This window comes from Odocoileus virginianus, chromosome 20 (assembly GCF_023699985.2).
Source record: "Odocoileus virginianus isolate 20LAN1187 ecotype Illinois chromosome 20, Ovbor_1.2, whole genome shotgun sequence".
Taxonomy (NCBI): Eukaryota; Metazoa; Chordata; class Mammalia; order Artiodactyla; family Cervidae; genus Odocoileus; species Odocoileus virginianus.
The window spans coordinates 1,057,458-1,075,057 of NC_069693.1; the positions used below are offsets into that span (position 1 = coordinate 1,057,458).

At 43.7% G+C, this 17,600-nt stretch overlaps 1 protein-coding gene across 1 annotated transcript; it reads left to right on the forward strand.

The window, feature by feature from the left end:
* The first annotated feature begins 5,535 nt into the window (after nucleotides 1-5,535).
* C20H19orf18 (chromosome 20 C19orf18 homolog) lies at nucleotides 5,536-17,600 on the forward strand. The gene is made up of 7 exons (XM_070451645.1): nucleotides 5,536-7,374; nucleotides 7,498-7,596; nucleotides 8,172-8,210; nucleotides 11,162-11,245; nucleotides 11,672-11,801; nucleotides 16,205-16,371; nucleotides 17,113-17,600. Exons 1-7 carry the CDS (start codon nucleotides 7,290-7,292, stop codon nucleotides 17,229-17,231), a joined length of 723 nt encoding a protein of 240 aa, XP_070307746.1. The 5' UTR covers nucleotides 5,536-7,289; the 3' UTR covers nucleotides 17,232-17,600.

Here is a 17,600-nt window from a genome sequence, read left to right on the forward strand (position 1 = left end):
CTAAGGACACACAACTAGTTAGGAGTGGAGAGATTGACGCCAGAGTTCACGTTTATAACCACTGTGTTACACTGCCTCTGCGGTGATTTTTTTTTCCCCTTAATGTGTTTTTAAAAATTTTCTTCACTGTTTTTATAGTAGATATTTGATAATAAAAATCAAATTCCTAAACAATGAGAAATAAAGTTACCCGGCTCTTTGCCTGTGGAATTTCTGGTAATATGAGAGCAAAGCTCCCTTTGAAGTATGAAGTCTGGATTGGACAGTGAGAATCACTGCATTGTCTGGGCTCTGGTTTCCCAAGAATTTCACCACCTCCATCCCTGAAGATCATAGTCAGCCAGGGGCTGGAGGACTCGCTGGAGGTTTGGGCAAGTCAGAGGGATGCCCCTTGATGGGCTTAGAGTTACCCTTCACGAGGCGGGGGACAAGAAACACCTCTGCACAGGAGAGCCCTGCTTCTCAAGGTCTCCCTGGGATGCAGTGTTTCCTTATCTTCTCTAGATGAAAAGATTGCTTGATAGTAGGGAGGACTCAGAAGGGAAGAGATATCATCAGTCATCTCATAAAGTGAGGAAGTTTCTCTTGAGTGCTCAGAGTGGAAAGGCGGGGTAAGATGAATAGGAGGACTTGGGTGGTGTTTCTTTGGTTCACAAATATTTCCTCTGTTTCCCTAAAGTTGGGCTATAATTTGGGACCAACAATCCTTCCTGGATAGGTTTCAAGGTTATTGGTTAGAAATCCAGGGTACAGAAGGTTCATCTACTTCTCTAGGGGTCCATGACGCTCCAGGGGGTGAGAAGCAGTCGCCTGCTGGTATTGTGGAATGCTGTGTTCACTATCTGATACCTGTAGCTGGTGCTTATATAGGTGTGTAACATCTGATCCCTACCTTAATGTATAGTTAACCCAATAAATGTTGCAGGGGTAAATTAATTGGATTTCTCATGTGATTTGTGCAAAGATCGTTGAAGAGTCTAGGGTTATCAACATTATCTCTGTAAGAGAAAGCAATCTAACGTATCAAGAGTCGTACTGCCAATATATGGGAATTGTATTCTAATACCCAAAGAAATACACTTTGAGTGAACCCAGATTCTCTTGATTTAGTGACTCCAGAGGGTTTTGGAAGTCATATACAATATTCCACAAGCATCCTGGTAAGTTCTTCTGTAACTATATTACCAAGCTTAGTATTTTTAAAAAAGTATTTCTCTTTAAAAATTTTTATTTGTTCATTTGGCTGTGGCAGGTCTTAGTCGCAGCATGCAGGATCTTGTTTAGTTGTGACATGTGAGAGCTAGTTCCCTGACAGGGATCGAAGCCAGGCCTCCTGCATTGAGAGCATGGAGTCTTAGCCACTGGACCACTGGACCACTTTAGGAAGTCCCCAAAAAATATTTCTAAAAGGGCCTCCTGGACTTCTAAAGTGTCCTTCTAAAAGGATCCCAGTCTTGTGTTTCCTCCTAGGAGGATTCCCTATCTCCCTACCACCTATTATACAGCTTGTGTGTCCAGGACTCCAAGGTCCCCTCTTACCTCCCTTATTCTCACCTATACATGGCTCAGTTCATTTCCCTTTTGATAGCCCTACTTCACTCTGCCCCAACTCTGAAACCTTCTAGGCCCGGTTGGAAGTCTCCATTCATCCATCATCTGCTGAAACATGAGTCTCCTCTTTGTGCAGCACCTCTTAAGATCCTTGCAGGGAGTGGCTGCTTTCTCTCCTACTTTTCTTCACTTGTTGCTTCTAGATTGTTCTCCCTCCCTTTTCTCTAAAACAGTTCTGACTCTTGGAACATCAGACTGTCATATCACTCCTGCTTCTTTGTTGCAGTCATCTTATGAATGATGACTGCAAAGATTTCTACTCTTGCAGTACTGCGTCTAAAACCACCCCCATCATACTCCTAGTCCCATTATCCCTGTAGACCTTCCTGTGTCCTGACCTCACAGTTTTTCAACCTCTCTGCTAGTGGTTTCATTCCATTACCAGTAACTAGGACCTGCCCACCATCTGTTTCAAGTATCTTTTTCTAAGCTAGTTGGCTGTTTAGTACCCAGATTCCAACAATCCCTTGCCTGAAGCTTCCCTCCGGGTTGCTCCCAGCAGATGACTTTGCTTCTTGTTTCCTGAGTGTATAGGAGCCACCAGCAGGGGCTTCCATCGTAGGTCTCCACCACCTCTACCCACTTTTGGTAACATCCGTGCCTTCCCACTGTTTTGACTGGGTTGGTGCCAGAGCCTGTTCCATGTCCACTGCCTTAGGACATTGTTCCTGCATTTCCCTTATCTCTTGTATCATCATGTTTTCTATATATACTGGGTTATCCCCATCGATGTGCAAACATACTTTAAAAAAGGAAAAGAAAACCCTCTAGCTCCTGTATCATTCTCTGCTTTGTTACAGAAAGCAGAATTTCTCAAAGGTGGTCTCTTCTTGCTGTCTTCATTTCCCTTCCATTCTTCTGCTCAGCCATTCAGTCGTGTCTGTCTCTTTGTGAATGCATGGACTGTTGCCCACCAGGCTCCTCTGTCCATGGAATTTCCCAGGCAAGAATACTAGAGTGGGTTGCCATTTCCTCTTCCAGGGGATCTTCCCGACCCAGGGATTGAACTGACATCTCCTGGGTCACCTGCATTGGCAGGCAGATTCTTTACCACTGAGGCCCTGGGAAAGCCGTTGTTTCTTGAACCCACTCCAAAACCTACCTTGCTGCCAGATGTCTTCCACATTGCTAAATCCAGTGGTCAGTTCTGTTTTCTTCCTTGACTTTAGCAGCAGCGTCTCAAATTCTCAGGTGATGGGTCATTTCCTTCCTGAAATACGTTCACCTGGCTTTCAGGGCTCAACCCCTGCCCCTCTGGCCTGCATTTCAGGTCCCCTTTGCTGTTTCCTCCCCACTTTCCGTCTGCTCACGCTACCTTGACCTCATCCAGTCTTGAGGCTCTATAAATACCACAGGTATGCTGATCTCCCTTTATGTCTACAGTTTGGTGAGTTTTGAAAAAAATGTCCATATCCTTGTAACCACCACTACAGTAAAACTATAGAGAATTTTTTCCCTTCTCCAAAAAAGTTCCCCATGTCTCTTCACAGTTAATGCCCACCACAACCCTAAGACCTGAGCAGTCACATGTCTGTTTTGTGAATACACATTAGAATTGTCTTTTAGAGTTTTATAAAGATAGAATTGTACAATGTTCTATTCGTATCCTACATTTTGTATCCAGATACTTTTGCTCAGCATGATTTGAAGGCTCCTCCACGTTGTACTGTGTGTCAGTACCTTACTTTGCGTTACATGGATGAGCCACAGGCAGTCATCCTGTTCACCTGTAGATGGATATTACCTTGAGCCCAGCTCTGGGCTAGTGTAAATACAGCTGCTATGGATGTTCTTTTTCAGTGCTTTTTGTGTGTGCAGGCTTTCATTTATCTTGGGTAAAAACCTAGCAGTGGAATAGCTGAGTTGTATAGTAAGTATATGTTTAACTTCTGAAGCTACTTCTATGGGCCTTTTCATCTGATGTCTTTATTCTGTTTTACATTCTGGGAAAATTGTCTCTTCTTTTTTTAAGATTTCATCTATATATTTAAAAATTTTCTCTTTTTAAGACTCCTATTATTAATACTTAGATGTTAGCATGTCTGTGTCTGTTGTCAGTATGTCTTACCTTTGCTTTCATGTTCTCTAATTCCTTTTTCTTTCTTTCCTCTGGACATTTCCTGTTTCCTATGCCAGTTTGCTAATTTGTTTCTCAGCTGTCTATTTGCTACTTATTTCCTCTAATGTATCTTCATGTCAACAACTGTTTTACATATCTAATATTTCTTCTTGGTTCTCTTTTATATGTTATTAGTTTCATTCTCTATTGCTAATGTCATGCCTTATCTCTCTAAATGTATGTGACTGCTTTAAAATTTTGGTCCATCTGTTCTAATATATGTGCCTCTGATAGAATCCGTAATCCAGTGTGCTGTTTTTCTTTTGGAAATAAGTTTGCTTAGAAAATTGCTTATTTCCTTGGCCCGTGAGCACATTTATTTCTCTTGTTTTCATTAGCTACTTGTTTTTATGCATACATGGGATGGGATCAGATCCTGGTCCCTATGAACCCCAGTGAGTTCAGGGTTGGGAGGATGGATCCTAGGATGGGGAGGTGAAGGCACCAGAAAGCTAGTCAGTGACTTCTTACCTCCCAAGGTAACTCTGAATCAGTGACTTCTCACCTCCCAAGGTAACTGAGTCAGTGACTCCTTACCTCCCAAGGTAACTGAGTCAGTGGCTTCTTACCTCCCAAGGTAACTGAATCAGTGACTTCTCACCTCCCAAGGTAACTGAGTCAGTAGCTTCTTACCTCCTAAGGTAACTCTGAATCAGTGACTTCTCACCTCCCAAGGTAACTGAGTCAGTGACTCCTTACCTCCCAAGGTAACTCTGAAGTGTGATCCACCAGCCCAGGGCTTTGTAGAGTCAGGGTGGAAAAACCTGTGCCTGGTGTCATGGAGTCTCTGCCTGTTTCTCAGCTACTCCCAAGCACAGGTTACTGCCCAGCCTTGACTCCACCCCTCAGCGACCTGGACCAGGGGCCGTTCATGGCCGTGTTGATGCTGGACCATCCAACCAGCACGCCTTCCTCACTTCCCACTTCACCGCCCTCTCTTCAGTTGCTTCATTGCATGCGTCACTACTTGGCATCAGCTCGTACATTTTCTCCTTTCTTACTGTCTGCTCTGTCCCCTAATGCCACACACCAGGCTCTGTGTTCCATGGAGTGGGGACCTCATTGGTCCCGGTCTGCCATGTCTGTGGTGCCCAGCATGGCACTGTGGCTCCAGAAGTGCTTGGGACACCAGCAGGTTGTCGGTTGTGCTTCTCGACCTCCTCATCTGGATCTCCTGACTGCGGAGATGTGGGGGGACTTGAGGGGGTGCGGCACAGGGAGAAGGGCTCTGCAGTCTCAGCAGATGGTCATGAAGCCCTGTATGTGGGAGGACTGGTCAGAAGGCCATATGGTCAGAAGACTATATGATGGGGTCTGGGGGTGGATATCAAGGAGACAGTTACAGGAATTGGTCAGAATCAGCATTATCCTTTTAAATGTGTGGGAACTGAATGACACTTTGAAGACAATGGCCATTATCAAAATGTGTAATTTCTTAATTTGAAGAATAAGTGTTTAAATGCTAAAAAAAAAAAAAAGCAATTAACTCAGAAGCAACACGGCAGCCTTGTGGACAGAGGAGAGAAGGGCCCGGGAATGTGGGTAGTGCTGGGCGCTCCCAGCAACTCAGTCTTCAGTCAGGAGAGCCAGAGCTCACGACAGCCTCCCCTGCAGAAGCTCTTCTTTCTGCCTGGACAGTGCCCTCCGTTGTGACCTCACAAAGACGAAACCCCTCGGCAGGTGGAGAAAGTGTGGCGCTTACGGGCAGCACCCTTCTCAAGGTGGGTCCTCACGGTGGGAGGAACCGGTGAAGGGTCTGAAGAAGTACTTGTGCCCCAAAGAGGGAGTGTCCTGGTGAAGAAATGGGGGCCCTGATGAGGTTTTCCAGCCAGAAACCACTAAGTTCGGTCTTGTTCCCCAAACTTCTTATCCTGAAAGTTACTTGGGGGTATCTTAAAAATGCAGGCCCCTCCCCCTGGCCCCTGAAATGCATTTTCAGCCAGGGCTCTGGAGGTTCCTATCATCCTGGGAGCAGACGTCTAGTGGGACCTGACACGGTTTATACCCCACAAGGGAGGAAGCAGCTTGGCTTGAGGTCACTGTGGGTCCACTTTGGGCAGGACCCAAGCAAAGTGCTGGGGATTCGTAACTTGGCCCCATGCAGGGACTACAGCGTGGGGGAGGATGGTGGCCTAGGCTTCATGGGCCTAGGGGGGCCACCTGAAGGGCTGAAGGATACAGGTGGGGTGGAACCTGGAGATGCGGGGTGACGGTGTGGAGTTTTACCTCCACGCTCCTGGAAAACGCAATGAATTCTGTCCAACCTTTCGTGTTCCAGGAAGCCTGGACTAGGAGCCTGGTGTCCACAGACCCAGGGGGAAGGACGGGGCAAGGCAGCAGTGAGCACAGGGAGATGGATATTCCAGGTCAGCTCCAGAGACAGCAGTGTCCCCAGGGACCTCGACAGTCCTAAGTCCAGTCTAAACAGTGCCCACAGGCAGGCCAGTAGGAAGCTCCAAAGAGATGGGTTTGATCGGAGGCAGTTGTGAGACTGTGGGATTTGGAGAGCACGGGAGCTGCATCCTTATCAGGCTCGTCCCAGGGGCACAGCAGGATGGGGGAAGACAGGTTGGCTGTTGAAAGGACAAAGCAAGGCCCTCTTGATTGTCCAGGCGGGAGGAAGTCTTGTGGGGGGTGGGGCGGGCCCAGTCTTGTCACCTCCGACATTTAGGAGGGGCAGCTGCCCTCTGGGCTGCAGCACAAGTGGAGTTGGCTCCTGGTGCTCGGGGCTGTATAAGCATCAAGAGGTGTCCGGCCTGTTAACTACCACTGGTAGGAGGGATGAAAGCCTATTTTGTGTATCATGTGAACTACCGGCTGGGCAGAGGACAAATCCAGAAGACAGCCTTCTACACCATCTCATTGTTCAGTCCCCTTGCTACATGCTGAGATGATTCAATTAATCTCTCCCTTAAAGAAATTTTTGGAGACAGCCACTTGGGTCTAGGCTTCTGGATGGTACCCCAGAGGTTGGAGGTGTACCAAACTGCTTTTTTTCAAAGATTACACACTCACATTTTACATCCAGAACTAACTAACTCTCAGTGCCCACCCTGTTTTTGAGCTTTGTGTGGATTACATTATTGAGCCATCACTGTAACCCTGTGAAGTGGGTATTCTTTCCTCCTCCTATTTTACTGATGAGGAAACTGAAGCTCAGAGGGGTTAAGTAACTTGATGAAGCTCAAACATCCAGGAAGCCAGAGGTAAGCATTAGAATGGGCCTACAGAGCCCTGCTGTCTCCTCCGTCTGCTTCTTGTGAGGCGTCACATTGAATTATAATTGATTCCCTTCTGTCTCCTCAAGAGTCTGGGCACTGAGGCTCTTACTCACTCCCAGCACACCCTCTCATTCTGTTAGTCTCCCCGTTGGCTGACTTCGTTCCATCAAAGAATTCCATGTCCCGAGGTGAGCTGACCTCACACTGGTGGCTCCCAGTCGGAACTGAGACATTCTGTAGGGGGAAAAGCTACTTGGTTTCTCAGAAATCCAGGGCAGATGGTAGACACAGCTAAATACTTCCTTTCACCCACGCGGTAACAAACTAGCAGTTTTGGAATGATGGACAAAGTTCAACGTTCTTTTGCTGTTTTATTTTTGTTTTTAATGGAGTACCCACTTCATCTGTGTGTGCCTTATGCAGGTGAGTTAAAACCAGTCAGACAAACAACATGCTGAATGGGTTGCTTCAACCATTGCTTTCACTCTTTTCAGGGGAAGTAAACAGGGGTGATTACACCTCACTGCTGTAGGTTTTCTTTTCCAGATTATTTTCCCTTAGAAAGACAGCCAAATGTCACCAAACAACCCATACAGTTCGGTAAGCAATTTCACTTGGTCCATGGAGCTATCCCAAGACCCAAAGGTGAGTCGTTGTTACTACTCGGTCAGTGAAATGGGAACTGTACTCTGTGGTGGTCCTAGCTGCTATTCAATGTGTCTTTTCTTCTTTGTTAGTAGCGTGATCCATAAAATAATAAGATTAGATAGACGTTGCTTGGAAACTAGATCCTGTGTTCTCTCTGTGTGAGCTGGCTGATGGCAGGGCTGTCACTGCCTCCCGGCACCACCTCTCTGAGCTGATGACAGCACTGCGCCCTTCAACTCCGCGCCAAGTTTCTCTAGGTCCTCTGCTTGGGAGGAGGGTTCCCAGCTTGCGTGACTGCAGAAGCAGACCACACCCATATGCACTGTGTTGCTAACTGTCCATGTTCATCAGAAGAAACACTGGCTGCGAGCAGAGCACCACTCTTCTGCAGACTAAGCCCCATGCATCTGCTCGGCACTGGAGTAAACTTGCTGAGAAATTTACCATCTCAGCAATTAATATTAGGAAATTACGTGTCATGCCCTGTCGTCTAATACCAAATTATATTGTAATTTTCCTAAATGTATCCTAAACCTCTCTCTTCTCTCTGATCACCCTCAATGGCCATCTAGCTCCGAGTACCACGCCCATGCAGCCCCCAGCGAGCACTGGTAAGTCGGGATCTGGGAGTGCATGTGGGATCCATGAATATCTGCAAAGCTCTTGTGTCGTATGGCTCCTCCAGGAGGGCATCCCATGATGCTCATAACTAACCTGTACAGCTCCCCCTACTCAGTGCAAATTAGAAAAAGGCACGCCTTGCCCACCATGGCTGGGTTAGTAGCCATGCTGCTAGGGACAGATTAGAAAATAGCACAGATGTCAAAGTGTCAGGAAATATAGAAAAAAAAATCATGGTTAATACATCTGTCCATCCCAAAGACATTCTTAAAGCTTAGCTATGGGCTTCCCAGGTGGCTCAGTGTAAAGAACCTGTAAGCGATGCACGTTTGATCCCTGGGCTGGGGAGATCCTCTGAGGGCATGGCAACCCACTCCAGTATTCTTGGCTAGAGAATCCCATGGACAGAGGAGCCTGGCTGGCTGCAGTCCATGGGGTCACAAAGAGTTGGACACGACTGAGTGACTGAGCACACACACACAAAGCTCAGCTGTAGTATTTCGTTTCCCCATTCACTTCACCACCACCAAAGTCCAGAAAAGGAAGCTGGGTCAAGTGTTGGAAGGCCCACATTCTAGTCTATCTTGACACTAACTATCAACACTAACTTCTTGTGAGGTGGCCCTAGAGGTTCGCTGAGTCCTGTGCTATCCCTGAGCTTTTAGTCCCAAGTGTAATTTATGATACAGAGATAGAAGACAAAATTGTTTGTCTAGTTGGATCACTGGAAGACTCCAATTTGCTCTTGTAACTCAGCTTTCGGTTACATGGAAAGGTGCCTACCTCATAAAAAGGAAAATACACCTTGAAAATACATTCTAATTCCAGTTTTGAGCTATGTTGAAAGTGGGCAAAATATCTCAAACTGTACCGGCAAAGGAGTAGGGAAAGTTAATCTCCTGTCTTGTGTGTAAGCCAGGAACAAGTGCAGTTTCTTCAGAGGGCAATTTGGGAGTTCTTATAAGAAGAATGCATTCACTTTTTGACCCAGTTTTTAAATACACCCAGGATTTGTTTTAATCAGGTATGATAAGACCCACAGACTCAGAAATGATCATTGTGAAGGAGGAAGGTTATACACACAGAATCCTAGAAACAGCAGGCAGGGCACACCATGCCAAGCCATGTGGGGAAGGACCAGCCTTGTCAGGAGGCAGGGGGTAGAAAGAGGGGAGCATGACCCAGAGCTTCTGTTGACTGTCTGAGGAAAGGAATGGGTGAGGCAGGGTAGGTATATGGAGTAAGCTTAGTGTTACATTTGTTGTTATTGTTGCCGTTCAGTTGCTAAGTCGTGTCTGACTCTCTGTGATTCCATGGACTGCAGCACACCAGGCTTCCCTGTCCTTCACTATCTCCCAGAGTTCGCTCAAACTCATGTCCATTGAGTCAGTGATGCCATCCAGTCATCTCATACTCTGTCACCCCCTTCTCCTCCTGCCTTCAATCTTTCCTAGCATCAGGGTCTTCTCCAGTGAGTCAGCTCTTTCCATCAGGTGACCAGAGTATTGGAACTTCAGCTTCAGCATCAGTCCTTCCAATGAATATTCAGGGTTGATTTCCTTTAGGATTGACTAGTGTTGCATAGTTTGAATAATTTTGGTGGGCTCTGGGGTACAGGAGTGGCTATAAAAAAGTAGTCAGTGTACCCAGCCATTCTGTTTCTAGGAAATTTTATTTAAAGTATGCTGGTCTATTTTCCTAGTCCAGTTATCCTTCCCCTTTGCTTGGTGACTTTCTCCTCTGTTTTTCTCATTCACAAACACCCCTACCATATCTACCCCAGCCTTGATCTTACAGAATGACCTTGTTCCCACCATCACTGACAAAACACAAGCACTTGAGCGAGCATCTGCATCTCCCTAACTAGCAGTTGAATAACACTTTCTCATCTTTCCTCCCGGCCAGGTCAAGGCTGACCCTTCACCTTTGCACCAACTTCCATCCCCTTGGGACACTGGTTGATTCTTTCTCCCTTTCCAGTAGCATCACAATTTAAAGTGTTGTCCCTGTGCTCATGAGATCATGATGTAAATTTTTCTGTATTAAAATGCAAAACCTGTCTCCCGATCCCTCAGCCCCTTCTGGGAGATGCCTTCATTTCTCTTCCTGCCATGACAGCAAAATTCTTCAGAAAATTTTCAAAACTTTTCCTCTCTGTAATCCCTTTCCTTCTGTTCTCTCATGAACTTCTGTCAGTCATGCACATGGGTAATATCACTTTTGACTAGGTCTCCAATGACCTTCCCATTGCCAAGTCCAATAACCAGTTTTCAGTAGTCACGGCCTTAGAAACCATCTTTAACCCTTATCCTCCACATCAGTATTTCATTATGAAAACCTAAAAATGTACAGGAAAATCGAGAGAATCATTAAATGAACATCTGCATATTCATTGGAAGGACTGATGTTGAAGCTGAAACTCCAATACTTTGGCCACTTGATGTGAAGAACTGACTCATTTAAAAAGACCCTGATGCTGGGAAAGATTGAGGGCAGGAGGAGAAGGGGACGACAGAGGATGAGATGGTTGGATGGCATCACCGACTCAATGGGCATGAGTTTGAGTAAGCTCCGGGAGTTGGTGATGGACAGGGAATCCTGGCGTGCTGCGGTCCATGGGCTTGCAAAGAGTCGGACATGACTGAGCATGTGAACTGAACTGAACTGAAAGCTTAAGCATTTAATCTTTGAGCATTTTCATAGTCCAGGTTCTTTTCTTCATGTCAAGCTGACTTCACATTGAGGTGCCAGTCTCAAAGAGTTTCTCAGCTCAGTTGTTGAGCCAGAGAAGGGAAAGAAAGTGAGGGAGCGCTCCGTGTGAGACAAGGAGGAGGCACCTCAGTTTGTCAGATTTTACAAATGGTTGAGTAATGTACTTAGTCAATTGTGCATTTGTTCAGTTTGTACCTATAGGAGCTCTGTTTGTTTATTTTCATTTCAGATGATGAGAAGAGTGAGCCTGCAAGGACCACCCTTGGTTTTATAGGATATTCAGTGGGCCTAAACACCAACCCCTGGAATGCAGGTTTGTGGGATTAGATCTCAGATTGCCCTGTAATATCATGTTTTATTTAAAAAGAGCACTGTATAACCTAAGACCATCAGGCAACACTTGAGTTGTAAAACTAAGGCCACTCTCCTTTCAGCTATATCAGTGGCAGTTTATGCCATACATCAGGGACCATAAGAGACCGGCTTTGGCCAAAGACAGGAGACAGATGAAAAAAGGAGTCAGGGTTTAGGTGGGAATTCAAATTATACTTGCTCACACAGGCTGTGCAATCCAGCTTGCATGGTTTTCTTGTAAATTAAGAATTTTATTTGTAATGTTATTTCTGATTTTCTCTCCCATTCCCCTAAAACAGTATGATTAACAAATATATTAACTGATTCATGTGTGTGCTAAGTCACTTCAGTCGTGTCTAATTCTGTGTGACCCTGTGTACTGTAGCCTTCCAGGCTTCTCTGTCCATGAGATTCTCCAGGCAACAATATTGGAGTGGGTTGTCATGCCCTTCTCCAGGGTATCTTCCCGATCCAAGGATTGAACCCAAATTTCTTTATGTCTCCTACATTACCAGGTGAGTGCTTTACCACTAGCACCACCTACGAAAGTCTCTCAGTCGTGTCTGACTCTGCAACCCATGGACTATGCAGTTCATGGAATTCTCCAGGCCAGAATACTGGAGTGGGTAGCCTTTCCCTTCTCCAGGGGATCTTCCCAACCCAGGAATTGAACCAGGGTCTCCTGTATTGCAGGTGGATTTTTTACCACCTGAGCTATCAGGGAAGCCCTAATAACTGATAGTCACAGCTAAAATGAGATTTTATGAAAATTTCTTTTCCTTCTATTTTTAGCATGGATTCCTCATAGACCTGCTCTTGTTAAAGTAATTACAATTGCATGTATAGCCCTCACTATTGCCCTGATATTTGGGACCATTATTTCCTACGTGATATAGTAAGTCTATGCTAAATAATCTTTACTGTCCTTTAGTAAGACATAAAGTAACTAGATTATTTCATGGTAGTAATGTTAATAATGGTGATGATGTTGGTAATTCTTATAATCACTGAATAATTACAGTCATTATAAATTTTCAGTGTTTTTCAGAATATGGCCTATATTCATGGTGGATCATAACATAAATGAAAAATATAAAAAGAAACATGGCAAAAAATTAAAAAAAAATAAAAAGTATGAATAAATTAAAAAGAAATAGGACAGAATAAATACAATTTAGTAGAATAGAAATGCTGTTTTTCAACTTTTCAGACTTAGACTGTGAAGTAAAAGTTATCTCTTACTGTGGCTCATGATCAAAAATGTTCTGAGATGCTGGCATCCTCTCACAATGTGATTTTCTAGAGTGAAAGTGATGCTTTGGAAAGAAATCTTAATAGTGCAAAGCAGAAAAGTAACCACTGTCTCTTTCACTAGAAACTTATCATTGTGGTTGGGGTGATAGTAGCATTAGGGAAGACACTTCATCTTGTTCACACAAATAAAGCTTGTGGCGAAGCTCAGTTTATGTGATCATTTTGAAATTAGTATCAGACAAAAGCGAGCCACACTGTCACATCATGTGACTGTGATCAGGAGCAGCACGTTGATTCCTATTCTAGGATTTACTTCCAGGATTCCATTATATCCCATCAGAAACATCTTGGGGAAGAACTAAATTCTTTGTTATGATTAAGTGTGCACATGGGAAATACATTGCCATCTATGGAATATCTTTTAAGGTAACCATTTTAGGACTAGCTTGAAGTATATCAAATGAAGGTAAAATTAAAGGTGAAATTGAAGAGACTTTGCTAATAAGTGAGTGTCACCAGCATGTTTGGTTCTGGATTTTCTAATCTGATGATCTCCTTTGACTCAATTTATGGAACTTCAATTTCAGTTTATTTCATTAGTATGAACAGAGATGTTAACAGATATGAAGATTCCTAAAATAACTCACTAAAACATTTCATCCTGAACTCTTAGTGAGCAATGTTAAGTTACTGAGCTAATGTCAACATTTATAGCTTTTAAGTTTGTGTTACCCATAGTGACATTTTAAAACCCGAGGCAAAAGGAAAAATATGTGCCCCAGAGCATGTTTTTATGTAATTTTTAGCCATTAATTTTTTCCAGAAGTAAATTTTGGATATATATCAATGAGAGACTTCCCTGGTGGTCCAGGGGTTAAGACTTTGTGCTCCCAATGCAGGGGACCCGAGTTCGATCCCTAGTCAGGGAACTAGATCCCACAAGCCACAACTAAGAGTTCACATGCCACATCTAAACATCCTACATGCCACAACGAAGATCCAGTGCAGCCAAATAAAATAAATAAATAAATATAAAAAATGAAAATATATTCAATTCAGTTCAGTCGCTCAGTTGTGTCCGACTCTTTGCGACCCCATGAACCACAGCACGCCAGGCCTCCCTGTCCATCACCAACTCCCAGAGTCCACCCAAACCCATGTCCATCAAGTCAGTGATGCCATCCAACCATCTCATCCTCTATCGTCTCCTTCTCCTCCTGCCCTGAATCTTTCCCAGCATCAGGGTCTTTTCCAATGAGTCAGCTCTTCACATCAGGTGGCCAAAGTATTGGAGTTTAAGCTTCAGCATCAGTCCTTCCAATGAACACCCAGGACTGATCTCCTTTAGGATGGACTGGTTGGATCCCCTTGCAGTCCAAGGGACTTTCAAGAGTCTTCTCCAACACCACAGTTCAAAAGCATCAATTCTTTGGCACTTAGCTTTCTTTATAGTCCAACTCTCACATCCATATATTGGGAAAACCATAGCCTTGGCTAGACGGACCTTTGTTGGCAAAGTAATGTCTCTGCTTTTTAATATGCTGTCTAGGTTGGTCATAACTTTCCTTCCAAGGAGTAAGCATCTTTTAATTTCATGGCTGCAATCACCATCTGCAGTTATTTTGGAGCCCAGAAAAATAAAGTCAGCCACTGTTTCCACTGTTTCCCCATCTATTTGCCGTGAAGTGACGGGACCGGATGCCATGATCTTAGTTTTCTGAATGTTGAGCTTTAAGCCAACTTTTTCACTCCTCTTTCACTTTCATCAAGAGGCTTTTTAGTTCCTCTTCACTTTCTGCCATAAGGGTGGTGTAAATCTGCATATCTGAGGTTATTGATATTTCTCCCGGCAATCTTGATTCCAGCTTGTGCTTCCTCCAGCCCAGCGTTTCTCATGATGTACTCTGCATATAAGTTAAATAAGCAGAGTGACAACATACAGCCTTGACTTACTCCTTTTCCTATTTGGAACCAGTCTGTTGTTCCATGTCCAGTTCTAACTGTTGCTTCCTGACCTGCATATAGGTTTCTCAAGAGGCAGGTCAGGTGGTCTGGTATTCCCATCTCTTTCAGAATTTTCCACAGTTTATTGTGATCCACACAGTCATATTAGTGAGTTTTATTTCATTTAAACCAGGAAAGTAAAAGTATAATAAATTTTGTTTCTGATATAAAGTATTTAAACTTAAGATAATGCCGTGAGTTTTGATATAGGACTTTTCAATTTTTAAAATATATTCTCAACTACTTTAATGTTTTAGAAAAGAAGAACCATAAAATAATACATAAAAGCGTGTATATAGAGACTCAGTATTTTCCCTTTTGACTCAGGCTGTCATGCAGTTCATCACAGTGCTGATGGATCCTGCTTTTTAAATTTTGATATTTGGTTTATTTTGTATTTTTCCAGTTTTTTTTCCTTTCTTTACCCACACTGCATTGCTTGTGGGATCTTAGTTCCCCAACCAGGGATTTAACCTGGGCCCTTGGTGGTGGAAATACCGAGTCCCAATCACTGGACGGCCAGGGAATTCACTCATTTCAGTTTTTAAAAATATTTATCATCATTACTGAGTTTTTTGGCACCCCCTTAAATTTTGCACATGAAGTGAGTACCTCATTCTCCTCACCCAAATCCTGTTCCTGTCCCAGTTTTCTGATTATCTGCAGCAGTTTTTACAGTCAAATCAGTTCTTCTGCTGCACAGCATGATTCTGGAATGTTACCCCTACACCCCTTCCTCCATCTCAGCTCCTTAGAACACAATTAAGCTAACCCTAAAATGATTTATTATTACATGTAGTGTTAGTTGCTCAGTTGTGTCCAACTTTGCAACCCCATGGACTGTAGCCTGCAGGGCTCCTCTGTCCATGGAATTCTCCAGGCAAGAATACTGGAGTGTGTTAGGGTTAGGGTTAGGTAAGATTCCCTTCTCTAGGGGATCTTCCTGACCCATGGATCTAACCCAGGTCTCCTACATTACAGGCAGATTCTTTGCCATCTGAGCCACCTGGGAAGCCCATTATTACATAAGTCAAACATAATTAAGAAGGTACCTATGTTAGAAAAAATTAAACACTGTATTATCCATTTCCACTTCACACAGAAATATCTAGTCAATGAGCCACTTCCAAGTTTGGATCTAGGTGAGGTGAACAAGGTACTCACTTCAGGTGCAAAATTTAAGGCAGTGCCAAAAACTTGGTAGTCAAGATAAATAATAATACAGAATTTTTTTAATCTAAATTAATGCATTCACAGCCCCATGATGAACATTTTAAATACAGGATCAGTAACAGTGCCAGGCCAAAAAATATTGGAGACTGAGCAAAAGGAAAAACCAACAGTACCTACGCTATCTTTATATAAAATGTTGACATTTTGTTCAAAGTCTATTTCTGCCTCCCTCTCCATGTACTAGTACCACCAGATACTAGTGACTGCTTTTTAGTCAGAAAATCACAGGACTAAGGATTAAGACTTGATGATTTAGTGTGAAAATTATGCTTTCGAATTTCTCTGTTTGGGGAATTCTTTTGGTGGTCCAGTGGTTAAGACTCTGTGCGCCATTGCACAGGGCAGAGTTTGATCCCTGGTCAGGAACTAAGATTCTGCAAGCCATAGGGCACAGCCTTCCCCTGAAATTATGCACTTTGTTCTTCAGTCGACTGGTAGAGGCTGAGGAAAAACAACAGCTTGCATCACTTTATAAAAATATCAAGATCCCATCGTTAGGAGATGAAGAGGAATTCTTTGAGGATGAGAGCCAGGACGAGTCCACGTACCTGCTTCCAGAGAATGAGAAGGAACTGGAAAATTTCATTCATTCAGGTAAGTGGTCAACCAGTTTATCTTGTCAGATCCAAAATTGCAGGAAAGCTGAGCTGACAATGATGGTTTGATTTTCTCAAAAGCAAAGCTAAGTGGGAGGTAAGAAAGATGAACATTTCTAGCCACACCTGCGAGAGTAAACCATCCTCAATTGCACAGAGGGGCAAACAGCTGTGTGGTTGCTTGGTTCCTTTTGCAAGGCAATTCCAAGGATTGAAAAGAGAGTTCAGGAGACAAAACCTTTCCTGGACTAAACATTTCCCTTACGCATACTTATTAATGTTGTGTTATTCTCGAGTTTTGAATGACAGGCAGATGCCTTCCTACACTGTCTGCCTCAGCCTGATGTGGAAATGGGATCCAAGCCCACAAAACAGGTTACTATCCCCGGGTCAGAGACCCCTGCTGATAGTCGCCCACCACCCCTGCCAATTCTTGTGAGGAGATAACAACATATATGCTTGTGTGGGGGGCATGCTAAGTTGCTTAAGTTTTAAAAACAAGTATAGTTGATTTACAATATTATACATTTTTAAAACTGGGAATTTACAAAGCTTGAGTACAGAAAGTGGGGAAATAATTTCAAAGTGCAATTTTCCTTATCAGGCAAATAGCATTCAGTATAGCCTGAAAATTCGGTTGTTCCTTCCTTTATTTCTCCATATCTTTCCTCACTTCTTTTGTCTCCATTTATAATTCCTCATTTATTAGTATCTCAGCAACATGATGTCTACATTTTAGTTATTAGATCGAAAAGAAGAAAACATTTTGAAAAGAAGAGATTGAATGCAGCACAAAACTTAGTAAAGGAAGTGAAAGTAAAGGATCCTGTGCACACTGCCGAAGTGGGGAGTCTGTGAAAGCAAATAACCGAGATGCAGGACGCACTGGCCAGTGCGCAGGAACAACTGCGGGGGGACTCATGGCTGAGAACGTGGGCCTGACTTTCTTCTGGAGAACCTTGTACAGGAGCACCCTGAATGATGCTAGCACAACTAGACGTGAAAGCAGAAAATAAGTTCACATGATGTGGCAGTTCTTGCTTCCTAGCTCTCATATTTTTATGAATAAATATAACTTAATTGGAAGAGAAATCTGACTTTGTAAGTGTGAAAGAGAAATTGTCAGGATTTTCTTTTCTCATTCCTAACCAGTAATTTCTTTGGGCAAGTCTTCCAGACCATGCCAGGGAACCACTTTCATAAAATAAAGCTTCCCCAGCGACATTA

Bases quoted from the DNA above. Each gene is read 5' to 3' on its own strand.
- C20H19orf18 (XM_070451645.1), top strand. From the start codon at position 7,290: ATGATGGACAAAGTTCAACGTTCTTTTGCTGTTTTATTTTTGTTTTTA. The intron at 7,597-8,171 runs GTGAGTCGTTGT...ATGGCCATCTAG, and splicing joins AGCTATCCCAAGACCCAAAG to CTCCGAGTACCACGCCCATG. The intron at 8,211-11,161 runs GTAAGTCGGGAT...TTTTCATTTCAG, and splicing joins GCAGCCCCCAGCGAGCACTG to ATGATGAGAAGAGTGAGCCT.